The 19,843-nt window shown below is 40.4% G+C and overlaps 2 protein-coding genes across 4 annotated transcripts in view; one reads left to right on the forward strand and one right to left on the reverse strand.

Annotated features, from left to right (window-relative positions):
• The window catches only part of CFAP36 (cilia and flagella associated protein 36), a 53,826-nt gene extending 52,795 nt beyond the window's left edge, over positions 1 to 1,031 (forward strand). The window contains exon 10 of the mRNA XM_067565176.1: positions 155 to 1,031. Within this exon, the coding sequence (XP_067421277.1) occupies positions 155 to 244 (90 nt within the window). The 3' untranslated portion in view covers positions 245 to 1,031. The remainder of the gene's footprint in view (positions 1 to 154) is intronic.
• A 2,431-nt stretch (positions 1,032 to 3,462) lies between these two features.
• The window catches only part of PPP4R3B (protein phosphatase 4 regulatory subunit 3B), a 54,866-nt gene continuing 38,485 nt past the window's right edge, over positions 3,463 to 19,843 (reverse strand). For 2 of the 3 annotated variants that reach the window (XM_067565173.1, XM_067565175.1), the window contains 5 exons: positions 18,969 to 19,138; positions 16,637 to 16,776; positions 15,721 to 15,905; positions 5,359 to 5,561; positions 3,463 to 4,078 (listed from right to left, as the gene is read on the reverse strand). In XM_067565173.1, the coding sequence (XP_067421274.1) occupies positions 3,980 to 4,078; positions 5,359 to 5,561; positions 15,721 to 15,905; positions 16,637 to 16,776; positions 18,969 to 19,138 (797 nt within the window). In that variant the 3' untranslated portion in view covers positions 3,463 to 3,979. The remainder of the gene's footprint in view (positions 4,079 to 5,358; positions 5,562 to 15,720; positions 15,906 to 16,636; positions 16,777 to 18,968; positions 19,139 to 19,843) is intronic. The other variant, XM_067565174.1, reaches the window with a different exon arrangement.

The raw sequence follows: 19,843 nt of genomic DNA on the forward strand, positions 1-19,843 counted from the left end.
GCATTCACTTCTGAGCTCTACAGAAAAATCTTCATTAATTGTTTATGGCCTGAATTGACCTAAATATTTCTAGTAGATTTTTAGTATTGGACATCAGAATTTTCTATGCAGCCAGAGAGGTTATATTGTAATGTAATTTTAATTTTGTTTTTAGGAAATGTCAGAAGAGGAGAAGCAAAGACTACTAGTAAAGAGGAGAATGCTTGCAGCAAAACTTAAAGAAGAAGTTATTAATAAGCGATGAGTTTTAAGAATCTCATTGTAAGAATACTTGTGGACAAGAATTTCTTTTAGAATAAATTATTTAACAATAAACTACTTGCTTTCAAACACTATATTGTTGATTTTCCACAAAACATGAGCAACTCATTTCTTCATATATGTAATATTTAAAATTAAATTGCACCCACAGTAGTAAAAGCTTGATTTCACACACTGACCCAGTGGGCCAAAATTTTCTGAAGTACTGACTTCTCTGGGATCTGCTGGTTGCTTAGCACTTTAGAAAAATTAGGCTACCTATTTAGGCAGCGCCTTATGATGTATTTTATTACCATAGCACCTAGGAACCCTCACCATGGAGCAGGTCACCCTTGTGCAGTAAGGACTTAAGATCTGACCTTTGGACACCTGTTTTTGAAAAGCTTAGCCATAGATGTAATTTTAAATAAGTGGCTTTGTTCTATTTAATATATAGAAAATTCACACACCTTTACATGTAAATGGACACACTTCCTTTTCTCAAAACATACTAGAGATGTTTAAAACATGGAAAACACCATCTAAAGAATTCTTATACCTCTCAATTGGTAAAAATACAGAATTTGGTTCTCTTATTAGTGTGTCATTACAAAGAAATATTACCCTTTTCATGCATCAAATATGATAGTCTAACAAACAGGGAAGCACTATCTCGAGAGATTTGTTTGAGAAACAGGAAGTGCAGCTGAAGCCTCTGAATTCATGAGACACCAAGTTCATAGTAACTGTAGGTGCTTTTTTTTTTTTTTAAATAAACCCTTTTGGACCTATTTACCAGTTACAAGCCTGTGTTTTGTGGCAAAGTACAACTTTTAAAACTAAACATTTTTAATGTTTGTCATCTCAGTTAAGTAAAATGTGAAAGAACTGATAATGATCTAGTCCCAGAATTCAAAATTTCAAAAACAAATTTTTGCCATTTTGTTCACAATTCACTGTTGTCCAGTCATAAATGCTGCTTAGAATATTTCTCTCAGCAAAAAGGCTGTCGTCTGTAAGGTTTAATCACTAACTATGCTTGACTGTCACAGTGAGTAAAAAACCACCCAACCAATCAAAATTTCATGTAACTTTTTATTAAAATAGTATTTATAACTGATACATGTTGGCAGATGTAATTTTTTTTTAAATCTGTAGTGGAGGAGCCCCAGGCATTAGAATGTGGCTGTTCCCTAGCAGAATGCAGACAGCATATAATAAATCACAGGGAAAAGAATCTTTGCCTGAGGCAGGTGACCCTGCATGTCAGCCAGTTTGAGTGGGAGCTTCGTATGTCACCCTCCAAAAGGGAGGTTTAAAAAGTTTGATAAAAATGTTCAAATCTTAAGATGACATCAAATGTCACTTCATAAAGTTTTATTCTACTAGAGTAACTGTAAAAATTCATAACATTCACATATTTGCTGTAGAAAGAAGGCTTATGAGCTAGTCTGAATGTATTCTTAAAGCTCTTGGCAGTTCTTCAGAAGGGAAAAGTTAGAGGAAAAAAAAAGAAAAATCAACACTTTTTAATCAAAGACCTTTGTTTAAGGTAATTAATAGAAAAAATTGGGTCACCTGAGGTCAGGTGATATTTTCAGCCTCTGAAGGGGAAAGGTACGCATTGCATCATTTTGGAGCCTTCTTAGTGGTAACTACAACTTTGTAAGAAATTACCTTTAAACACTACTTGTCAGCAAAAAAAAATAAAATGGATATCTGGAGAGCAAGCAAATGGCAATGACGTTCCAATCACACTTGAACTAGCTTTCCTAGTCACTACCTTTGAGTTGGAGAGTATTTTACCACATGGGTAAGAGGGGAGGCCACATTCTTGATTGCCTGGAGCCCACAAGGGGCAACAATATAATTCTCCCAGATTCACCCACATTAACTGTCATCAATCAGAATGCTTTGTGTCTAAGCTTACTGGTTGGTAAGAACTCCTGCATTCCGGATGGCATTTGGTCTAGTGGTATATAATAATTGGTTAAAATCTGTTTGAATAGTTTGTCTTATTAAAGAATACTTTAAAATGGCCACATTTCAAAATTGAGTTAATTTACCATGTACAAACCAAACAAAAGCAATTATTATGGAATTACAGGGTCACATTTTAATTCCTGAATGTTACAGTTTCAGCATTAATATCACCACATGTATACAAATGGTGTAAAACAAGTACAGTGGTATTTTTAATACAAAATAAACTTCTGTTTTATGGAAAAACTATACTTCATATCTACACAGACAGTCCATATTTTCCAAACAATAGCTAAAATTAAAATTAACTACAAAATCTCCAAAACAGGTAAACCTGCTTCAGTTTAAACTATTCCAGGAGAAATGGACCCATAACACATTACAAGAGTGATCTATGTGGTGGATTGCAGCTGGTTTCATAGTTTAACATCTCCGACACATTAATTGTAGTTTGGGATTTTTTTCTCATTTCAGCATGATCTCAGATCATATATGGGCAAACTAACATTAAAATATTTACAGTTCACTTGCTGCTCTTTGAAAATAAAACCTCAAACGATTTGCCTCCATCAATTTACCTATTTTTGTTGTTGTTGCAATTTGTTTACGTACATGGAATGTGCTTTTACTCTTAAAAAAGCAGCTTTCATATTACACCCATTTTCAGGTGCTGCATGTTGATTCTGCCTCGAACACAGACTGGTGTATTGTTAGTATTAATTCCATCTTGGTCCAAAATGACTTTTGGGTGTTAAATGCCATATATATATATTCAGCACTATTCAAAACCTTTTGTTAGCGTTTCTTATAAACCACCTCAATTACACAATTTAAACCTGCAAATGTGAAAATGCACCTCCTGCTCAAGGAAGAGAGCTTCACCAATAAAGCAGAAAGTGACTCAGTTCAGTCTCTTCCATCACCTGAAAAACTGCTAGCTATTCTTGTGTGTAGTTTAAAATACTAGTATATTGATGCTAGCAGTTTCTGGAGATCTTTTTGGAAGCTACCGATCCTTGACATAGGTATTGCTAGATATCCAGTTTAAAGAACAATCAAAATTAACAGAACGGTCCATTATCCAGCTTGCTTTTTTTCTCCTCTTCAAAACGTGAGTTGAAAAGTTCACGTTTTTATAACTCAACATGCACTATTATTTAGGGTGCTCTCCACTCCATCTATGAGACATTTTATTAAATTTGCAACAAATGGTCCCAAAATCTGAATTTATTTTTATGGAAATAGAATTATTTTCCCTTCATTTTTTTTTTTTTTTTTTTTTTTTTAAAAAGGGGCAATTGCTAAAAGAACAAAATGGACAGCACCATTACAAAATTAAGATTACTGGGTTTGCAACTGAAGCTTTACAATTTTTCTAGCTCTGTTACACACTGGAGAAACCCTGCAATATTAAAAATTATTTACCATACCTTCCTCCCTCCTCCCCATACCCTCCCCAAACCTGAGACTTTCCTTGCTGAGAAGCTGTCATCCAGGTTCTGATTACTAATCCCCCCACCCCCGCCCATTCCAACTGAATGGCAGACTCCTTATTTTACTAGAAAGAGATTTAAGTTCCTTTGAAGCCTGATGTTTGCAGAACTAAACCTTTCTCACTGATATACCGAGTTTCTTTTGCTACTCCTTGTATTATCTTATATATTCAAGGGAGAAAGCTTTCTGATTCAGACTCTTTTTAGCTCTTGGAAGAGTTGCAGCATTTAAGACCTCACAATATAAGTTTATTTCAATGTTTTTATGAACCAAGACGAGGTCTTTTCCTTGGGGATGTCTCCTCTTCTTCCTCTTCCTCTTCATCATCTGGATAATCCACTAGGCCAACTAGACTTCCCTGCTGATTTTAAAGAAAGAAAACCTCACATTTGAAAAAATTCATCTCCCAGAAATGCGCAGTTGTAGTGAAAATACCAGATGCCCCTTGATCAGTTCTCTAGGGGAGACACAGCTCCAGAAGATTAGTGTATTAGGATGGCATGCTAGGTTTACAGACTTCCAACTACAATAAAAAAAGCTTACAGTGGCTGGGCATATGAAACAGAAAATGATGAGATGTCTAACAGTCATTTGTTGAAGAAAGATGTCACCACCAAAGTACTGAGACCCAGGCTGATGTATATTTTAGTGTAAATCTTCCAACATATCAGGGCAAGATCATGCTTTTGCATAAAATCAAGGAAAATACCAGTATTGAAAACTAGCTTTTCCCTGTGAATTTGTCCCAAAGACACTAAATTGTTTTACATTATTTAAAAATCTTTAATCCTATTATTCAGTATTACCTTTTGTGTGTCCATTATTTCCTTCTTAAGAGTCCTTAGGAGCCGCATCACACTCATCAACCCAATTTACACCTCTCCCTTTTTAAAAGCCATGTAGCACAGTGATCTATTATCTTGGCTAAGGGTCTGATAAGTTCCCATTTTAAAAACACTCTTCCTCCTCTAAGCAAAAAAAAAAAGCAAAACTGCTGACAATAACTCTCCTATTTGCAGCCTCAGAAGAACTTGTGGATAAGGGAGTGACTGCACTAGAAATTAAACATTGGTCTCTCTCAGTAGCATGAGTCTAAGTACCAACCAAGTCCGGTGTGTGTCTGCTTAAAAGCATGAGCATGAATTCCATAACTGTGGTTCCACTGATCTAAACGGTTCAGAGGAAACAATCAGTATTGATCTTGTTTACGCCACATCACAAAAACAGTAAGTAAGAAAAAAATGTTTCCATTGAGACAGAGGAAATCTAGTGATCTCAATAACAAGACTTGTGCCGTGAGTAACAGCTTGTTTAACATTTGGGAATTTGAGCTCCTCATGTCAGCCAGAAATGCAAGATTGGTGACTCTAGTTGGTAAAATCTACAAGAGGTTAGAATTACTAAAAAGTGTTTTTACTTTCCTCCAAATTTAGCAAAATGTGACAGCTTGAAATATTTTGTCATTAACTGATTCCATCAAAGACAGGTTGCCCTCAGACTTGTTTCTATGCCACATAATATAGGACTTAACACAGCACAACCAATAGGGTTTCATTAACATGGGTTAGAATGATGAAAACTCATACTCTTACTCTTTCTGGAGTAGGGAATGTCTGCTTTTACAAATGCAAGTTCTCTCACCTTAGCGGCTGTTACCGCTGTAGTCAAGTTTGTGTTCTTTGAAGAGGAACCATTAGAACTTGCTGGTGATGTCTGAGCTGCTACAGATTTACTGTTTGTACTATTTGCTCCATTAGCTGTACTGGCAGAGTGAGAAAAAGTGAATTTGAATCCACCAGCTGAAGTCCTTTTTGGGAGATTCTCTTTGTCTTCACTCTCTTTAGCTGAAGGACAAACATTTTAATATTTAATACATCAACTGTACAGGTTTTTCACAAATCTACACCCCCTCTGAAAAGTCACTTTAGAACGTGTTGCACACCCACACTGCAACCCACAGGATAGAGAAATTTTAAAAACTCATCAACTGATCAGCTACTGAAAGGCATCTTCCAAGGAAGGGGGAACTGAATCATTGCCCTGGATATTGGGCCAGACTAAATAGGTCAAGCAAAGTTAAATCTGGCCAGGAATGTTTACTAAGAATATAGAAATTAGTCTAATTCATTCTGCAAAAATGAAACTTCTAATCAACAGCATCTTTTGTATAAAATTAACCAAATTGGAAACTGGAGAAGGTTCTAGCTGTAATCTTGTTCTCAAAAGCATAACAACATTTTATTTACTGACTAGAATATAAAATTATTCTTGTTTAGGATTTAAGGGACAAAACAAATGGTTGTCATAGGTATTAACACCAAACAAAACACTCCACATAGGAGAGGTTACTTGCTTATACAGTAACTGGAGTTCAAGATGTTTTGTCCCTGTGGGTGCACCACTTTAAGTGCATGCACGCCTGTGCACTTTCATTGGAGATTTTTGGTAACAGTGTTCATGGGTTCTGCGCCAGTGCCCTATATAGCCTTGTGCTCTGATCTGAGGACACAGAGGGGAGGGTGGGCCACCACCACTCCAGTTCCTTCTCCATCACGAAATCTGGCCAGAGGCAAGGACTCTGAAGTAGAGAGAATGGAGGGCAGATAGTGGAGCACCCCACAGGAACAAAACATCTTGAAAAACTCCAGTTACTGTACAAGTAACCAACCACTCCTTCAAGTGGTTGTCCCCATCAGTGCTCCACTTTAGGTGGCTCCTGAAGAACACCGAAACTAGATCTAGTATTGATTCAAGAACAGATCCAACAAAGGCTGTATCTACCCTGGAAGCATGTACGATAGAATAGGGCTGGGAAAAAGTAAGCATGGATAACCAGGTGGCAGCTTTACAAATGTCTGAAATGGGTATGTTTTTAGGCAAGGTAACAGAAATAGATTGGGCAGTCACCCTAGCTGGGGATGAATAAGCAGAAGCCACTTCATTCTAAGATGAAAGCAGCAGATCCTGAGCATGCTCAGTACTAAGAGGATGAAAAGTTCAGTTAACTGGCAGAATGCCCAGGAACGCTAGGATGGCACCCTGGCAAAAGGCCCAGCAGGTGAAAAGGGTTGGCATAATCGTAACTCTGACATAAACAGTGAGCATGTGCAGAATAAAACGGGTGACAAAGGTCAAGCAGCCTCAACCCGAACTGACTTAGGCTAGTTTGGGGATGCTGCTTCTGGTTGCTGAAGATGAGGTAGTTAGAAGAGTACAAGAGTGTTGGCAGGTATAGTCAGTCAGGAGTTGATGAGGAAAGCAGTTGGGGGAAGACGGACAAACAAATTGGAAGCCAACAAGGAGAGCTGCTAAAGAAGAATCAGAAACTGCAGAGAGCGACAGAGAAGACCAGAGCAAAACAAAGCTAACCGAGCAGTAACAGCGATTAAAGAAGGATACCAAAAGAATTTATAAAGTAAGCCTGCCAGTTTTTAAATATAATTTTTAGTGTAACGTAACATGGTATTTAACGTGTATGCTTGAAATGTGTGCACGCTAAGAAGAATGCATAAAATATTGTTATTTAATTGCAATTTATGAAAATCTAAAGTATAATTTAAGAACTGCTGTCAGTGATTTGTTAAGAACTGGCCATTTGTAGCAAAGCAGTTCTCTTAGAATTATTTAAATTGTATGCTATTGGGGTTTGAATGCTCTTTAATTTGCCATAAGGATTTGTGTCTAATTTCTATTTTTAGGTGATATTGTGGTAGAGATTAATATTAGTTACTTTAATAAAAAGATACTTTGTTTTGGAAAATATGCTGCTTGTGTCAATCATTTTATCAGACCATTATATCTGTGTCCTTTATTGTTTCCTTAATCCTGGAAATGCATAAAACTTGGGAAGAGCAGACTTAGAGGGTATTTGGCAGGTTATTATAGGGGTATCCCAAAATCCATTTTTTGGGGTAATAGCCCCAGAGAATGGAAGAGGGCTAGGTCCTTGTTGGTTGCTGACTGTACCTTGGGGAAGGAATGACTCTTGAGAAGCCACTTCTCCGGACAGGGGAAGACGACTATTCCCATCTGCCACAGATGGACTGCAATGACTGAGAGGACCTTTGTAAAGATTCTCTGCACAGTTGAAAGGCCAAAGGGAAGCACTCAACACTGACAGTGGTTGTTGCCAACATCAAAATGCAGGACACATGTATGAGCTGGATGCAGTGGTCAAGGACCACAAACCTGTTCCATAGATCTAACTGACTGTATTGCTGCTGCTAGGGTTACCATCCTGAACCTTTGCATTAGAATGAATGTGTTCAGAGTCCTGAGGTCCAGGAATGGTCTCCGTCCTCCTTTCCTCTTGGGTTTCACGTAGTACTCGGAATAGAACCCTTTCCTGACGAAAGATAGGGAACTATTCTGATCACCTCTAAACTAACTCCTGCCTTAGGAGACCCTTGTGAGAAGGGTTCCTGAAAAGGGAAGAGTAGGAAAGTGATGGGGGATGAGTCTGAAGAGAATGGAGTAGGCCTAATGTAACGTAATGACTTCAAGCATCCATCTGTCTGATGTGATGTGCTCCCAAGAAAGTTTGAAATGGGAAAGACTATTGCAGGGGGAGGAAGTGGAGCAGCAGAGTGGTGCAACATATCACTCAGATTATGGAAGGACTCGTGACCCTCAAATGAACAGTCAAAACAGCAAGTTCAGAGTTGCTGACTGGGAGGCAACAGATGATGGGCCCTTCTTGTGAAATCTGGGCCTCTTCTTGGGCAGTTGTATGATTCTTTGGAAGGTTTTGTATTGGACAGGGGAAGATGGTGGAGCTGTCTGTTTCCTGATGAATTTTCTCTTGGTTGCAGGGGCTTAGATGCCAGGCATCAAAAGGTCACTCTAGTCCTTCAATGAATCAAAGGAATGATCTGTGGCATTGCTGAAGAGCTTGGGCCTTCAAATGGAAGATTCCAGGACGTTCAGAATACAGTGAATGGAATCCAAACAACTGTGGTATGTAACTATGGGGATTTGACACAGAATGAGAGCCTAAAATGGCCGCATCCAGCGAGGCTTGCAAAGAGACTTTTGGCAATTATCTGACCTTCAGCGATGGAACTGTCCTGGTATTGTGGAAAATTAACAACATGCTGTAATCTGTCTGATCATACCTGCCACATGGTAGTTAGCTACTGTGAACTTTTGTGGCTGAAGAATAACTTTTGCAGCCAAGAAGATACAGGTCTTGAGCTTCATGTTGTGAGTAGCAGACGTGGAGCAATGTTTTCTGTCTCTCTCATTTATAGCATTGACTACCATGAAATGTGAGCTGGCATGGGAGCAGTGGTATTCAAGCCCTTGGCAGGTTCATAGTATTCAATCATAGAAGTGTAGGACTGGAAGGTAAATTGAGAGGTCTTTTAGTCCAGTCCCTTGCACTCAAGGCACTCCTTCCCCCTTGGTATCGTCCACAAACTTTATAAGTGTACTCTCTATGCCATGATCTCAATCAATGATGAAGATATTGAACAGAACCAGACCCAGGACAGATCCCTGTGGGACCCCACTTGATATGCCTTTCCAACTTGATTGTGAACCACTGATGATTACTCTCTGGGAACAGTTTTCCAACCAATTGTGCACCCACCTTATATAGCTCCATCTAGGTTGTATTTCCCTAGTTTGTTTATGAGAAGGTCATGCGAGACACTACCAAAACCTTTTCTAAAGTCAAGATATACCACCTCTACCACTTCCCCTCATCTACAAGGCTTGTTATCCTGTCAAAGAAAGCTATAAAGGTTGATTTGACGCAATTTGTTATTAACAAGTCCATGCTGACTTTTACTTATCACCTTATTATCTTCTAGGTAATTGTAAATTGATTGCTTGATTATTTGCTCCATTATCTTTCCTGGTATTCAAGTTAAGATGGCTGGTCTGTAATTCCCCAGGTTGACTTTATTCCTCATTTTTATAGACTGGTACTATATTTGCCCTCTTCCAGTCTTCTGGAAATCTCTCCAGTCTTCCACAACTTTTCGAAGATAATCGCTAATGAATCATAACTCCTCAGTCAACTCCTTGAATATTCTTTTAATCTATTTAATGCATGCCATGTCAATTTTATATCATTCTAGGGGTTTTCTTTAAATTAAAATGTCATTCAGTACCAAGTCAAATGCCTTACAGAAGTCTATCGCTTCAACACTATCAACCAAACTTGTAAGCTCATTTAAAAAAAAAAAAAAGATATCAAGTTAGTTTGACAGGATCTATTTTTCATTAACCCATGTTGATTTGTATTAATTATTTGTATTAATTACACTACCTTCCTTTAATTCTTCATAGAATCATAGAATCAGAATATTAGAGTTGGAAGGGACCTCAGGAGGTCATCTAGTCCAACCCCTTGCTCAAAGCAGGACTAACTTTAGCTATATCATCCCAGCCAGGGCTTTGTCAAGCCTCAGCTTAAAAACCTCCAAGGATGGAGATTCCACCACCTCCCTACGTAATCCATTCCAGTGCTTTACCACCCTCCTAGTGAAAAACCTTTTCCTAATGTCCAACCTAGACCTCCCCCCCTGCAACTTGAGACCGTTGCTCCTTGTTCTGTCATCTGCCACCACCGAGAACAGCCTAGCCCCATCCTCCCTGGAACCCCCTTTCAGGTAGTTAAAGGCTGCTATCAAATCCCCCCTCATTCTTCTCCTTTTCAGACTAAACAAGCCCAGTTCCCTCAGCCTCTCCTCATAAGTTCTGTGCTCCAGCCCTCTAATCATTTTTGTTGCCCTCCGCTGGACTCTCTCCAACCTGTCCACATCCTTTTTGTAGTGGGGGGCCCAAAACTGGACACAATATTCTAAATGTAGCCTCACCAATGCTGAATAGAGGGGAATAATCACTTCCCGTGACCTGCTGGCAATGCCCCTCCTAATGCAGCCCAATATGCTATTAGCCTTCTTGACAACCAGGGCACACTGCTGACTCATATCCAGCTTTTGATCCACTGTTACCCCCAGGTCCTTTTCTGCAGAGCTGCTGCCCAGCTCGTCGGTCCCCAGTCTATAGCTGTGAATGGGATTCTTCCTTCCTAAGTGGAGGACTCTGCACTTATCCTTGTTGAACCTCATCAGATTTCTTTTGGTCCAATTCTCCAGTTTGTTTAGGTCACTCTGTATCCTATCCCTACCTTCCAGGGGATCTACCACTCCCCCCAGTTTAGTGTCATCCACAAACTTGCTGAGGGTGCAATCTACCCCATCCTCTAGATCATTAATGAAGATGTTGAACAAAAATTCTTTATTAACCAAGTCCCATGACAGCTCTCCATTATCTTGCCCAGGATCAATGTCAGGCTAACAAGCCTGTAATTTGTAAGGTCATCCCATATACCTTTTTTAAAAACTAGCACAACATTAGCTTTCTTCCGATCTTCTGGAACCACCCCAGTGCTCCAAGACTTATCGAAAACAAACATTAATGGTCCCGCAAGCTCCTCAGCCAGCTCTTTAAAAACTCTTGGATTGACGTTATCTGGACTTGCTGATTTAAAAATGTCTAACTTTAGTAGCTTCTGTTTAACATCCTTAAGAGATACTAATGCAATTAAAAGTGTTATCACCATATGACAAGACTATAGTCTGTTTTTCCCCCAAATACAGAACAGAAATATTTACCGAACACTTCTGCCTTTCCTGCATCATTGATAACTGTACCATTTCCATCACAAATGGACCAATACCACTGTCACGATTCTTTTTGTTCTTAATATATTTTAAAAACTCCTTACTGTCCCTACCTCTGCTGACCAGATTTCTTTGTGTCCCCCTTGGCTTCTGATTTATATTCATTACTATTAACTTCCCCTTTCTTCTATTCGTGTGTGTATGTGGTGTGTGAATGTTTGAGAGAGAGAGAGAGAGAGAGAGAGATACATCTATCTATCTAGATATCTCTGCCTTCGCTTTCTCTCTAAACCATGTTGGTTTTTAACCAATATGGCTTTCTTCCTTACTTGTGGCTTTTTGGGCATCTATTAAAGTGTTCTTAAATGATTCCTAATTATTCACATATTTTATTACATTTTTCCTCTCAGATGATTTGGCTCATCTATTTTCAGCTTTGTAAAATTGACTTTATTAAAGGATCAAGTGTGTTTTATTTATTTATTTTACTGGTCAGGACTTTATTCTGCTTGCACTCTATAAATGATCAAGTCATGATAACTTGTACCTAAGATCTCATTCATTTTTAGTTCTGTGATCAGTTCCTGTTTATCTAGTAGGACAAGATCTAAAAGATTCCTCCATGTTGGCTGCAAACACTTGCTGAGTTATGAAATTGTCATGTATAATATTTAGATTTCCAAGGACGTTTTAGTAATGACAGCATGAGACCTCCAGTACATGTCACTTAAACTGAATTTCCACATGATCACACAGCTTTTTTTCCCTACCCATTCTAGATAGATGTGTAAAGAGGTGGTCATTCTGTTTCCTAGCATGATTTGGTGGTCTGTAGCAGACACCAACTAATCTCATACTTTAAATACATTGATCCATAAGCATTCAAGATAATTTTCTTTCAAGTTATCAGTGACTCAAAACAGGTAATACCATTTATGTTCCACTCTCCCTTCCCTTTTACTCCCTTGATCCTTCCTAATTAGGTTATAATAATTGATTCTAACATTCCAATAGTGCGAATCATCCCACAGGTTTCAGTAATACAAACTAGATTAAATTTATGCTTATAAATGAGCAATTCCAATTACTCGTTTGTTACCCAGGCGTTGGATAGCGACCTCTCTTCGACTCTGGAAAGAACAGAACTGCTCGGGTGGAAATCCATGGGACATTGCCCAGCAGGTGAACCATTTCCACTTGGCTGGGTATGCAGCCCAAGTGGAAGGCTTTCTACTACCCCGCAGAAATTGCCTAACCTGTGATGAACAGGCCTGTTCCCCTGCGTTCAGCTATGGAGTCTCCATGCCGTGAGATGCAGAGACTCCAGATCAGGGTGCAGTAAGTGGCCTTGGTCCTGGGAGAGGAGATCATGCCACTGAGGCAACTCCAGCCAGAGGGGTGATTGACAGATTCAGCAGTATGCTGAACTAATGATGCTGGGCATATCATGGTAGGGACATATCCTGCCAAGATTATACCAAGGATTCAATGGTCCAATGTTATCTTGGCCCATTCAACAGGAAGGGTGCAAAACTGTTGAAGAACGGATGAGAGGGAGGATCCTGTAAGGGGACTGGAATGCCGTCCTGGGATGCACCCTCAAAAGGAATGGTGCTGACCGTTGGAGTGCCTGGAAGGCCTCAGCTGGGGTGCTGAGGGCCTGCATTTGTCCAGCGCCTCCTAGACCCCCCATCTCTGTCCCTTCATCTGTAGGGAGCAAAACAAGGAGGAACTGTCGCCTCGAGGTCTGGGGTGTATAAAAGGCCCAAGGAATGCAGCATAGCCCTCGAATCCTTCAGACCATGCAGCTTGGTGTTAGTCTGGTCTGAAAAAAGGGCCGACCCATCAAAAGGGGACTTGCTGCACCTCCTGAGACAGCCCAGACGACTGCAGCCATGAGCACTGATGCATGCAAATCACCAAAGCCATGGCCCTCCCAGATGAGTCTGCTGCATTGGAAGCTGTCTGCAGAGCCGCTCTAGCCACCGTTATACCCTCCTTGAGGATGGTGGTGAAGTCCAGTGCCTGGTCCTGGGGAAGGGCCTCCCCAAAATGCTTGAGGGAGTCCCAAAGATTGTAATTGTACCTGCCCAGAAGTGCTTGCTGATTAGCAATGTGAAACTGCAGGCTTGCCAGCGAATACATTTTTCTTCCAAAAAGGTCCAGTTTTTTATTGCCCTTATTTTTGGGAATCGCGCTAGGCTGGCCCTGCCTATCACGCTCGTTAGCGGCTGCCACTATCAGGGTCCCCAATATGGCCACTGCGCCGGCCACTGGCCTTGGGGCCAACCAGGGGCTGCAGAGAAGGGGACTTTCTCCTGAGTCTTTGGGGATGGCAATGCCCCAATTGGGCAGATCTGTTCTACCTTGAGGAAACAGACTCGCTGCCAGATGACCATGAGGAGGGAGGGGGTAGTAGCTGGCTCCCTTGTGATACCATGGGGTGGAGGATCGGTGCCCTGAGCACAATGGCGCTCAGATGACTGTTGCCTTGGTGCTGGGGAGTGCGCTGAGGCTGACTGGAAGTGACGCTCACCCAACCGACGTCAGGGTGCCGAGGCTCCATGGCCCGAAGATGAGTTGGACCGGTGCCGCGTCGAAGATCGGCACCTCAGAACCAAAGACTTGCGTTGTCGTTTGCCCCCTTTAGGCGATGACTCCCTCTCTGGTGACCGGGTTCTGTTCCATGCCTGTATGGGCAAACTCTTCGATGCCGGGGAGCAGGAACAGTGTCAACTCCCCTCCGGAGAACGCCTGCGGGAGGTTGAGCAGAAACAGTGCAGACCTTCTGTGTGCAATGCCCTCAATGCCAGAGATTGTGATTGGTGCTTCAAGGCGGCCAACGGCTGCCCCTGATTTTCCATTAAAGAGCGCCCTCGAGATGGGGATCGGGAGCGCCCTCTTGGGGACCAGTGCTGCGATGTCGACTCCCTGTGTGGTGACCTGGCCCTTGGGGATGGGTGTCTCTGTTTGGGGGATCAGTGCAGCCACTGCAGGGGACCCATTGCGGGATTCTCCTTAGAAACCGAAGCCTTTTCCTTTGTCGGCACCAGGAGTCAAGAAGGCAGCAATGTCAGAGTCATCAGGTTCCTCGCTGCCTGGAACACCTCTGGCATCAATGGCACCATACTCTGAAGTGGCCCCCTTCTGCTCCCAGGAGTCGGGGGTGGCTCTCTTGCCAGGGTCACGCTTCTGGGCAGCAATCCCCTCTCCTGCTGACCCTCAGCTGGTTGGTCCGGTATGGGTCCCATGCTCAACCCCGCTTCCCTGGACTTTCTCTGTGTGGGGGAGCAGCCTCTCTCCCCACGTTGCTTCTTCTGTTTCTTCCTTCATGGGGAAGAGGGAGAAGTCTGGTGCCGTGTCAGGGCTGGTGCCAACTGCGTGCTGTTTCCCGACACCATACTCAGCACCAAGGTGGATTGTGCCAGCTCAGAGGCTGGTCTTAGTGCTGCCTCCATCAGCAAGGACTTCAGGCAGATTTCCCTCTCCTTCTGAGTCCACGGCCTGAAAGCCTTACAGATCTTACACTTCTCCTTTCTATGACCTTCCCCCAGGCACTTCAGGCAGCTGTCGTGGGGGTCACTAATAGTGAAGGGTTTGCTGCAGGAGATGCAGGGCTTGAAACCCGGAGATCAGGCATGCCCTGCTCCCGGGCAAATATTCCAGCAGGGACTATTCCTAACCTAATTAATGAACTATTAATAACTATTTAAGTAAAAGAACGAACAACTATCAAATCACTAAAGGTACTGAGCACTTGGCAAAGCAAGCAGAGCAGTTCCAGCAATCATCCCAGGCGGAAAGAAGAAACAGAGGGGGTGTAGGGCCGGCGGCGCCTCATATACCATGGCATGTGCACGGGACTACAGGGGGCGCTAGAGCCATCCCTATGGGTACTGCTGAAGAGGAAAAGATTCCAGTGACCGTGCACGGAGGCGCACACACACACCTAGAATGGAATCGATATGAGCAAGCACTCAAAGAAGAACAAGGCGAGCGGTGCAAAAGCATATAGCGTATGGGAAATTGATTAAATAAAATTAAATACAACAAGTAAAACGTTGCTAAAACGTTGAAGCTAATGTACACAGCAATGCTCAGTCTAACCCCAGGTGGCTGAGAAGGAACTCGAGTTGTGGTGGAACTGCCCTCTCCTATATATCTTTGGATTGCAGCATGACAACATACAGGGTGCAGGTGCAGACCCTGTTACCAAAAGTCTCCAAACAAAAATGCACTGATGCATGCACACCTAAAGTGGAGCACCCATAGAGACAACTACACAAAGAACCAAAATGTTTATCTGAAGTCACACAATGTAGGATATAATAGTTTTGTATTGCAGAACAGAAATTATAAATAAAATTACCTTTTTTAGTTTCCATAAACTTTTCATAACTATCTGGAAAATCATCCTCTTGTTTTGATTTCTCTATTGGAGGTACAACAGCTTCACCTTCTTCCTCTTCCTCTTCATTGAACCACATTTCTTCATCCTCCTCTAAGGCTCTTGCATCTCTGCGAAACCTGTTGCTACGCAATATGGATGGGACGCTGTAAGAAACGCACCAGAAATAACTCAAGCTTTGTTGCTAGTTTACAAACAAGGAACCATGAATGGTTGACACAGTAGATAAAAATCAGTACAGAAGCAACCTAAAAAAAGTATAACTCACTCTGAAGTACAGTAGTCAAAGACTGTATTAGTTCACAATGGAAATAGTTTCTTGATGCCTTAAAATTAATTCAGTGGGTTGATAAAAGCAGTCCAGATCAGTCTAGTTAATTAGGTTGTAAATTCTATCTGAGCACTTATAAAACAATCAAAGTTCCCAAAAGGTACATTGACTCTGCATGATAATGTCAAAAGTAAAGATTTCATAGAGGATTCTACTCTTCACCCTTCCCAGGTTGTAGTAAACTCTAGTTTTGGGGGATCTTAAGTTTAATGTCAGGAGGGTTTTAACAAATAGATGCATCTTACAATGCGCTCTATGAACAATCAAACTGTAGCTTAGTCTAATTTCTCTCATAGCTCATTTTAAGAAATTTTCTCCCAGTAAACATTCCTTCCACACTCAGCCACCAATTTACTATTCAAGGTGGTGAGATCTGCAAGTCAGATTATTGTGTAATCATTTAACGTGGAAACATGAAAAATAAAGTAATTGCACACACAAAAATTAGCTCTAGAAACCCTCTAGAAAGAATATCCAGAGATGCTATTAGAATATTTTGTTTTACTGCAAAAGTTTGAGTTTCAAGATGTGAAAATAATCCAGTACCTGTTCAGTTTCTGATTTTGTCTGTCTTTTTCTTGTTCGTATTTAGTCTTCAGTCCCTTGAATGTCTGAACATATTCAATAGATTCAAGTGCCTTATAAAAGTTTTCAACTATATGTGCAGTAAGTGACTTGATATCTTCCTGCATAAGCACAAAACAATATTTAAATCTCAAATGTAATAGTAAGATGTAGAAGATCAGAGGCTTTCAGTAAAGGCTATTAACTTTAAAAGTTAGTTGACTTGTTTTTTCAAAATGAAAAAATAATTGCAAATGACAGATGAGAAAGTTTCTTGGTTTCTCTTCATGGAAAAGTTTAAATAAATCTTTAGATGCAATTCTGCTTATCTCAATTTAAATGGAAAAGGGATGCTTGAATTTATCTGCTTCTTATTCTCACTTACAGTCATTTATCTGTGATATCAACATGAGTTTCTGTGGAGATGAACATAGTGTCTTCTAACACAGAATTATGCCTTCATGTGAAAAATACGAAGCAAGAGCATATAAACATATATTTATATAAGAATCAGAGTTTTAAACATCCACTTTATATGGTCCACAGTAGTAATGTAGTTAATGTAGAACAGTTACTTCTCAGGTCAGTCTCTAATGAATCCCACTTTATGGGCCTGATCATTTTTTTCTGTACTAAAGCTGGCAAAGGGGGAAGAATAAAAAAAATGCCCATGTCTGAATGAACTGAAAGCCCAACACATTTTCTCTTCTTGTGGGGAAAATTAACAGCTACAGGTAGAAGAGGTAGAAGACAGTCTTCTCCTCATGCAGAACCCAAAGAGTCACATGATCACCAACTCTATGGATCTCAAGGCACCCACACCGATCATCATCCCAGGTACACCTGCCAGTCCCCTTTTCTCCCCAAGCAGCCCAAGTGGCTTGGTGGTCCTGATGCCATTTGTGCAATTTCTAGAGACCTCTTCCTGCAAGGGCAGGGGGTAGAAGTAGCAAAGCCTAAAATTAACATTGCTCTAAGCAACACACACATCTGTACATTTTTACAACTATTACATGCAGATTTCAAGAGGAAAATGTTAACCATTTCCCGCCTCCCAACTTCTTGGCCAGACATGCTCCCCAAAGTCCTGCAGAACCCTAAACACGCCCACTTTCTGGATAGTGATTACGAGCCACTCAGGATGGAAAGCATGCTATATTTACTGGTCTCTTTCACTTTGCACACAGAGACCATTTTTCATGTTAACAGCCTCTTGGTCACAAATAACTTGACTTTGTTGACCTTCAGAGCACACAGCAAGGACCATATCTTTACCCAGGCTTCGGGGAGGAAACTGAAGTAGGCTGTCGCTACTTTTTTTTTTTTTTTATCATGTAATTTATGCCAAATTAGACTCCTTTGGACCTATTCATACCCACTTGCTGACATGCAGTTTATGCCACATAACTACTCTGAATTTCACCCAATAACTATGTAATCCATTTATCAGAGGGACATCTTTCTAAAAAGACACAGCTTTACATCCTTTGTCACTTGTCTATTTTGGCCTCAGTCAGTAATTACAATTTACATCTGGGTGAGGAATAGGCATTAGAGTATAGTAAAATGGTAGTCAGAATAAAGAAGTGATTAAACTTCCTCTTTTCCTTGTTACACAGCAGGTAACAAGTGATTGCCTGTGGGTAAGTGGAAAGCCTTTCATTTATGACTTATCTAATATTGGAGCTCCCTGACCAGACATCTAAATTTCCATTTAATAAAAAAAAAGGAACTTAAACAAAAAATCCCCATGCATTCTGGTAATAGCTGACATTTATTCAACAAAAACTGTTGTGATAGCAACTCTTACACTAGACAGCTGACTGATGAAAGCACTATTCCTCATGCTATTTTTACTTCATGACAATAGTGGGATCACTCGCTAGATGTATTCGAAGATGGACACCCACTTATTAGGAATGGTTTAGGAAAATAAAATCAAACCTCCCTTGTTGCAAGGAGACTAGAGGTCCCTTTTCACTATACACACTGATTCTAGAACAAATGCACCTTTTCCAGTTTAGATGAATAAACCATTACATTTTTAGCCTTATAAGACATTACATTTTATTGATTTAGATACCATCGTTGATCCATAGTAATATGTAAGACTTACAAATATTCTGGGAAAAAGAAAGTCAAGCAAAACACAAACACAAGACAAAACAGATAACAGACTTATAATAGCTAAAACTTTTGTTATCAATACTATCCTATTTAGCGTGAAATCTTTTAGACTCTGAATTCTGTGTTTAATATACAAGATGCTACCTGCCTAAAACTTAGTATTTTAACAAAACTTGCTTAAACTTACCACTCTGATGAATTCAAATAGTTCAATTACAGCTGAGTTCAGCAGATTGTATCTAGTTCCATTATCCAAAAGAGCATTTATAACTGGCTCAAACAGGTTCCCCTTGGTGATATAACGGTTATAAAATTCATCCTTCAGGCCAATTATCCTCCTCATAAAGCGAAGAGCACCTACAGTTTAAAGAAAATGTAGAAATCTTTGATAATCATCATACAATCCCCATTCTACTTTGATTGAAGAAGTCAACAGAAAATCTAAGATTGACTTCAGTGGGAGTGAGATCAGCCCCAAGACCAACAATATTTATTAAAAGGGCACTGCAAAGTTCTTATCAATATATTTTGCTTGCAGTTTTCAAAACACTGGTTGGAAAGGTTCAAAATTAGCATCTCTTGATTTTTCCTATCGGGCAAACATTTTTTTCTTTTGCATTTTTTGTTGCGCATACACCAACACAGCTCTGGTTCCATTATTTTCTTGTTTATATGCAGGAGCAATAAATCTTAGCTTATTGATATATAGACTTTATTGGTTGATTTTTATGCTTTTTCTGCAGTCAGGCTCTGATAGGCAAGCACAAAACATGTTAAGTCATTCCTTATGTACCATGGTGCACAAAATAGTAATTTCATTCATTTCCTACCAACAGTAGTGGGTTTTACAGTATTATAATGATGATATAATGGTATCTCAGTTTAGATAAGACTAGATACCTAATCAGAGTTTATTCTTTCTTCCCAATTCCAAAATGATCCAAGTCCCACCCTGTGATGTGGAAAGAATTACTAATCTCTCCTACACCATACACTACTCGGGAATATTGGCAGGGAATATCAAGTGTTTTCACCTTTCTTTGGAGCACTAAACAGTACCAG

This window comes from Emydura macquarii, unplaced genomic scaffold (genome assembly GCF_026122565.2).
Source record: "Emydura macquarii macquarii isolate MOO-44397 ecotype Brisbane River unplaced genomic scaffold, CSIRO-AGI_Emac_v2 contig_2676, whole genome shotgun sequence".
NCBI lineage: Eukaryota > Metazoa > Chordata > Testudines > Chelidae > Emydura > Emydura macquarii.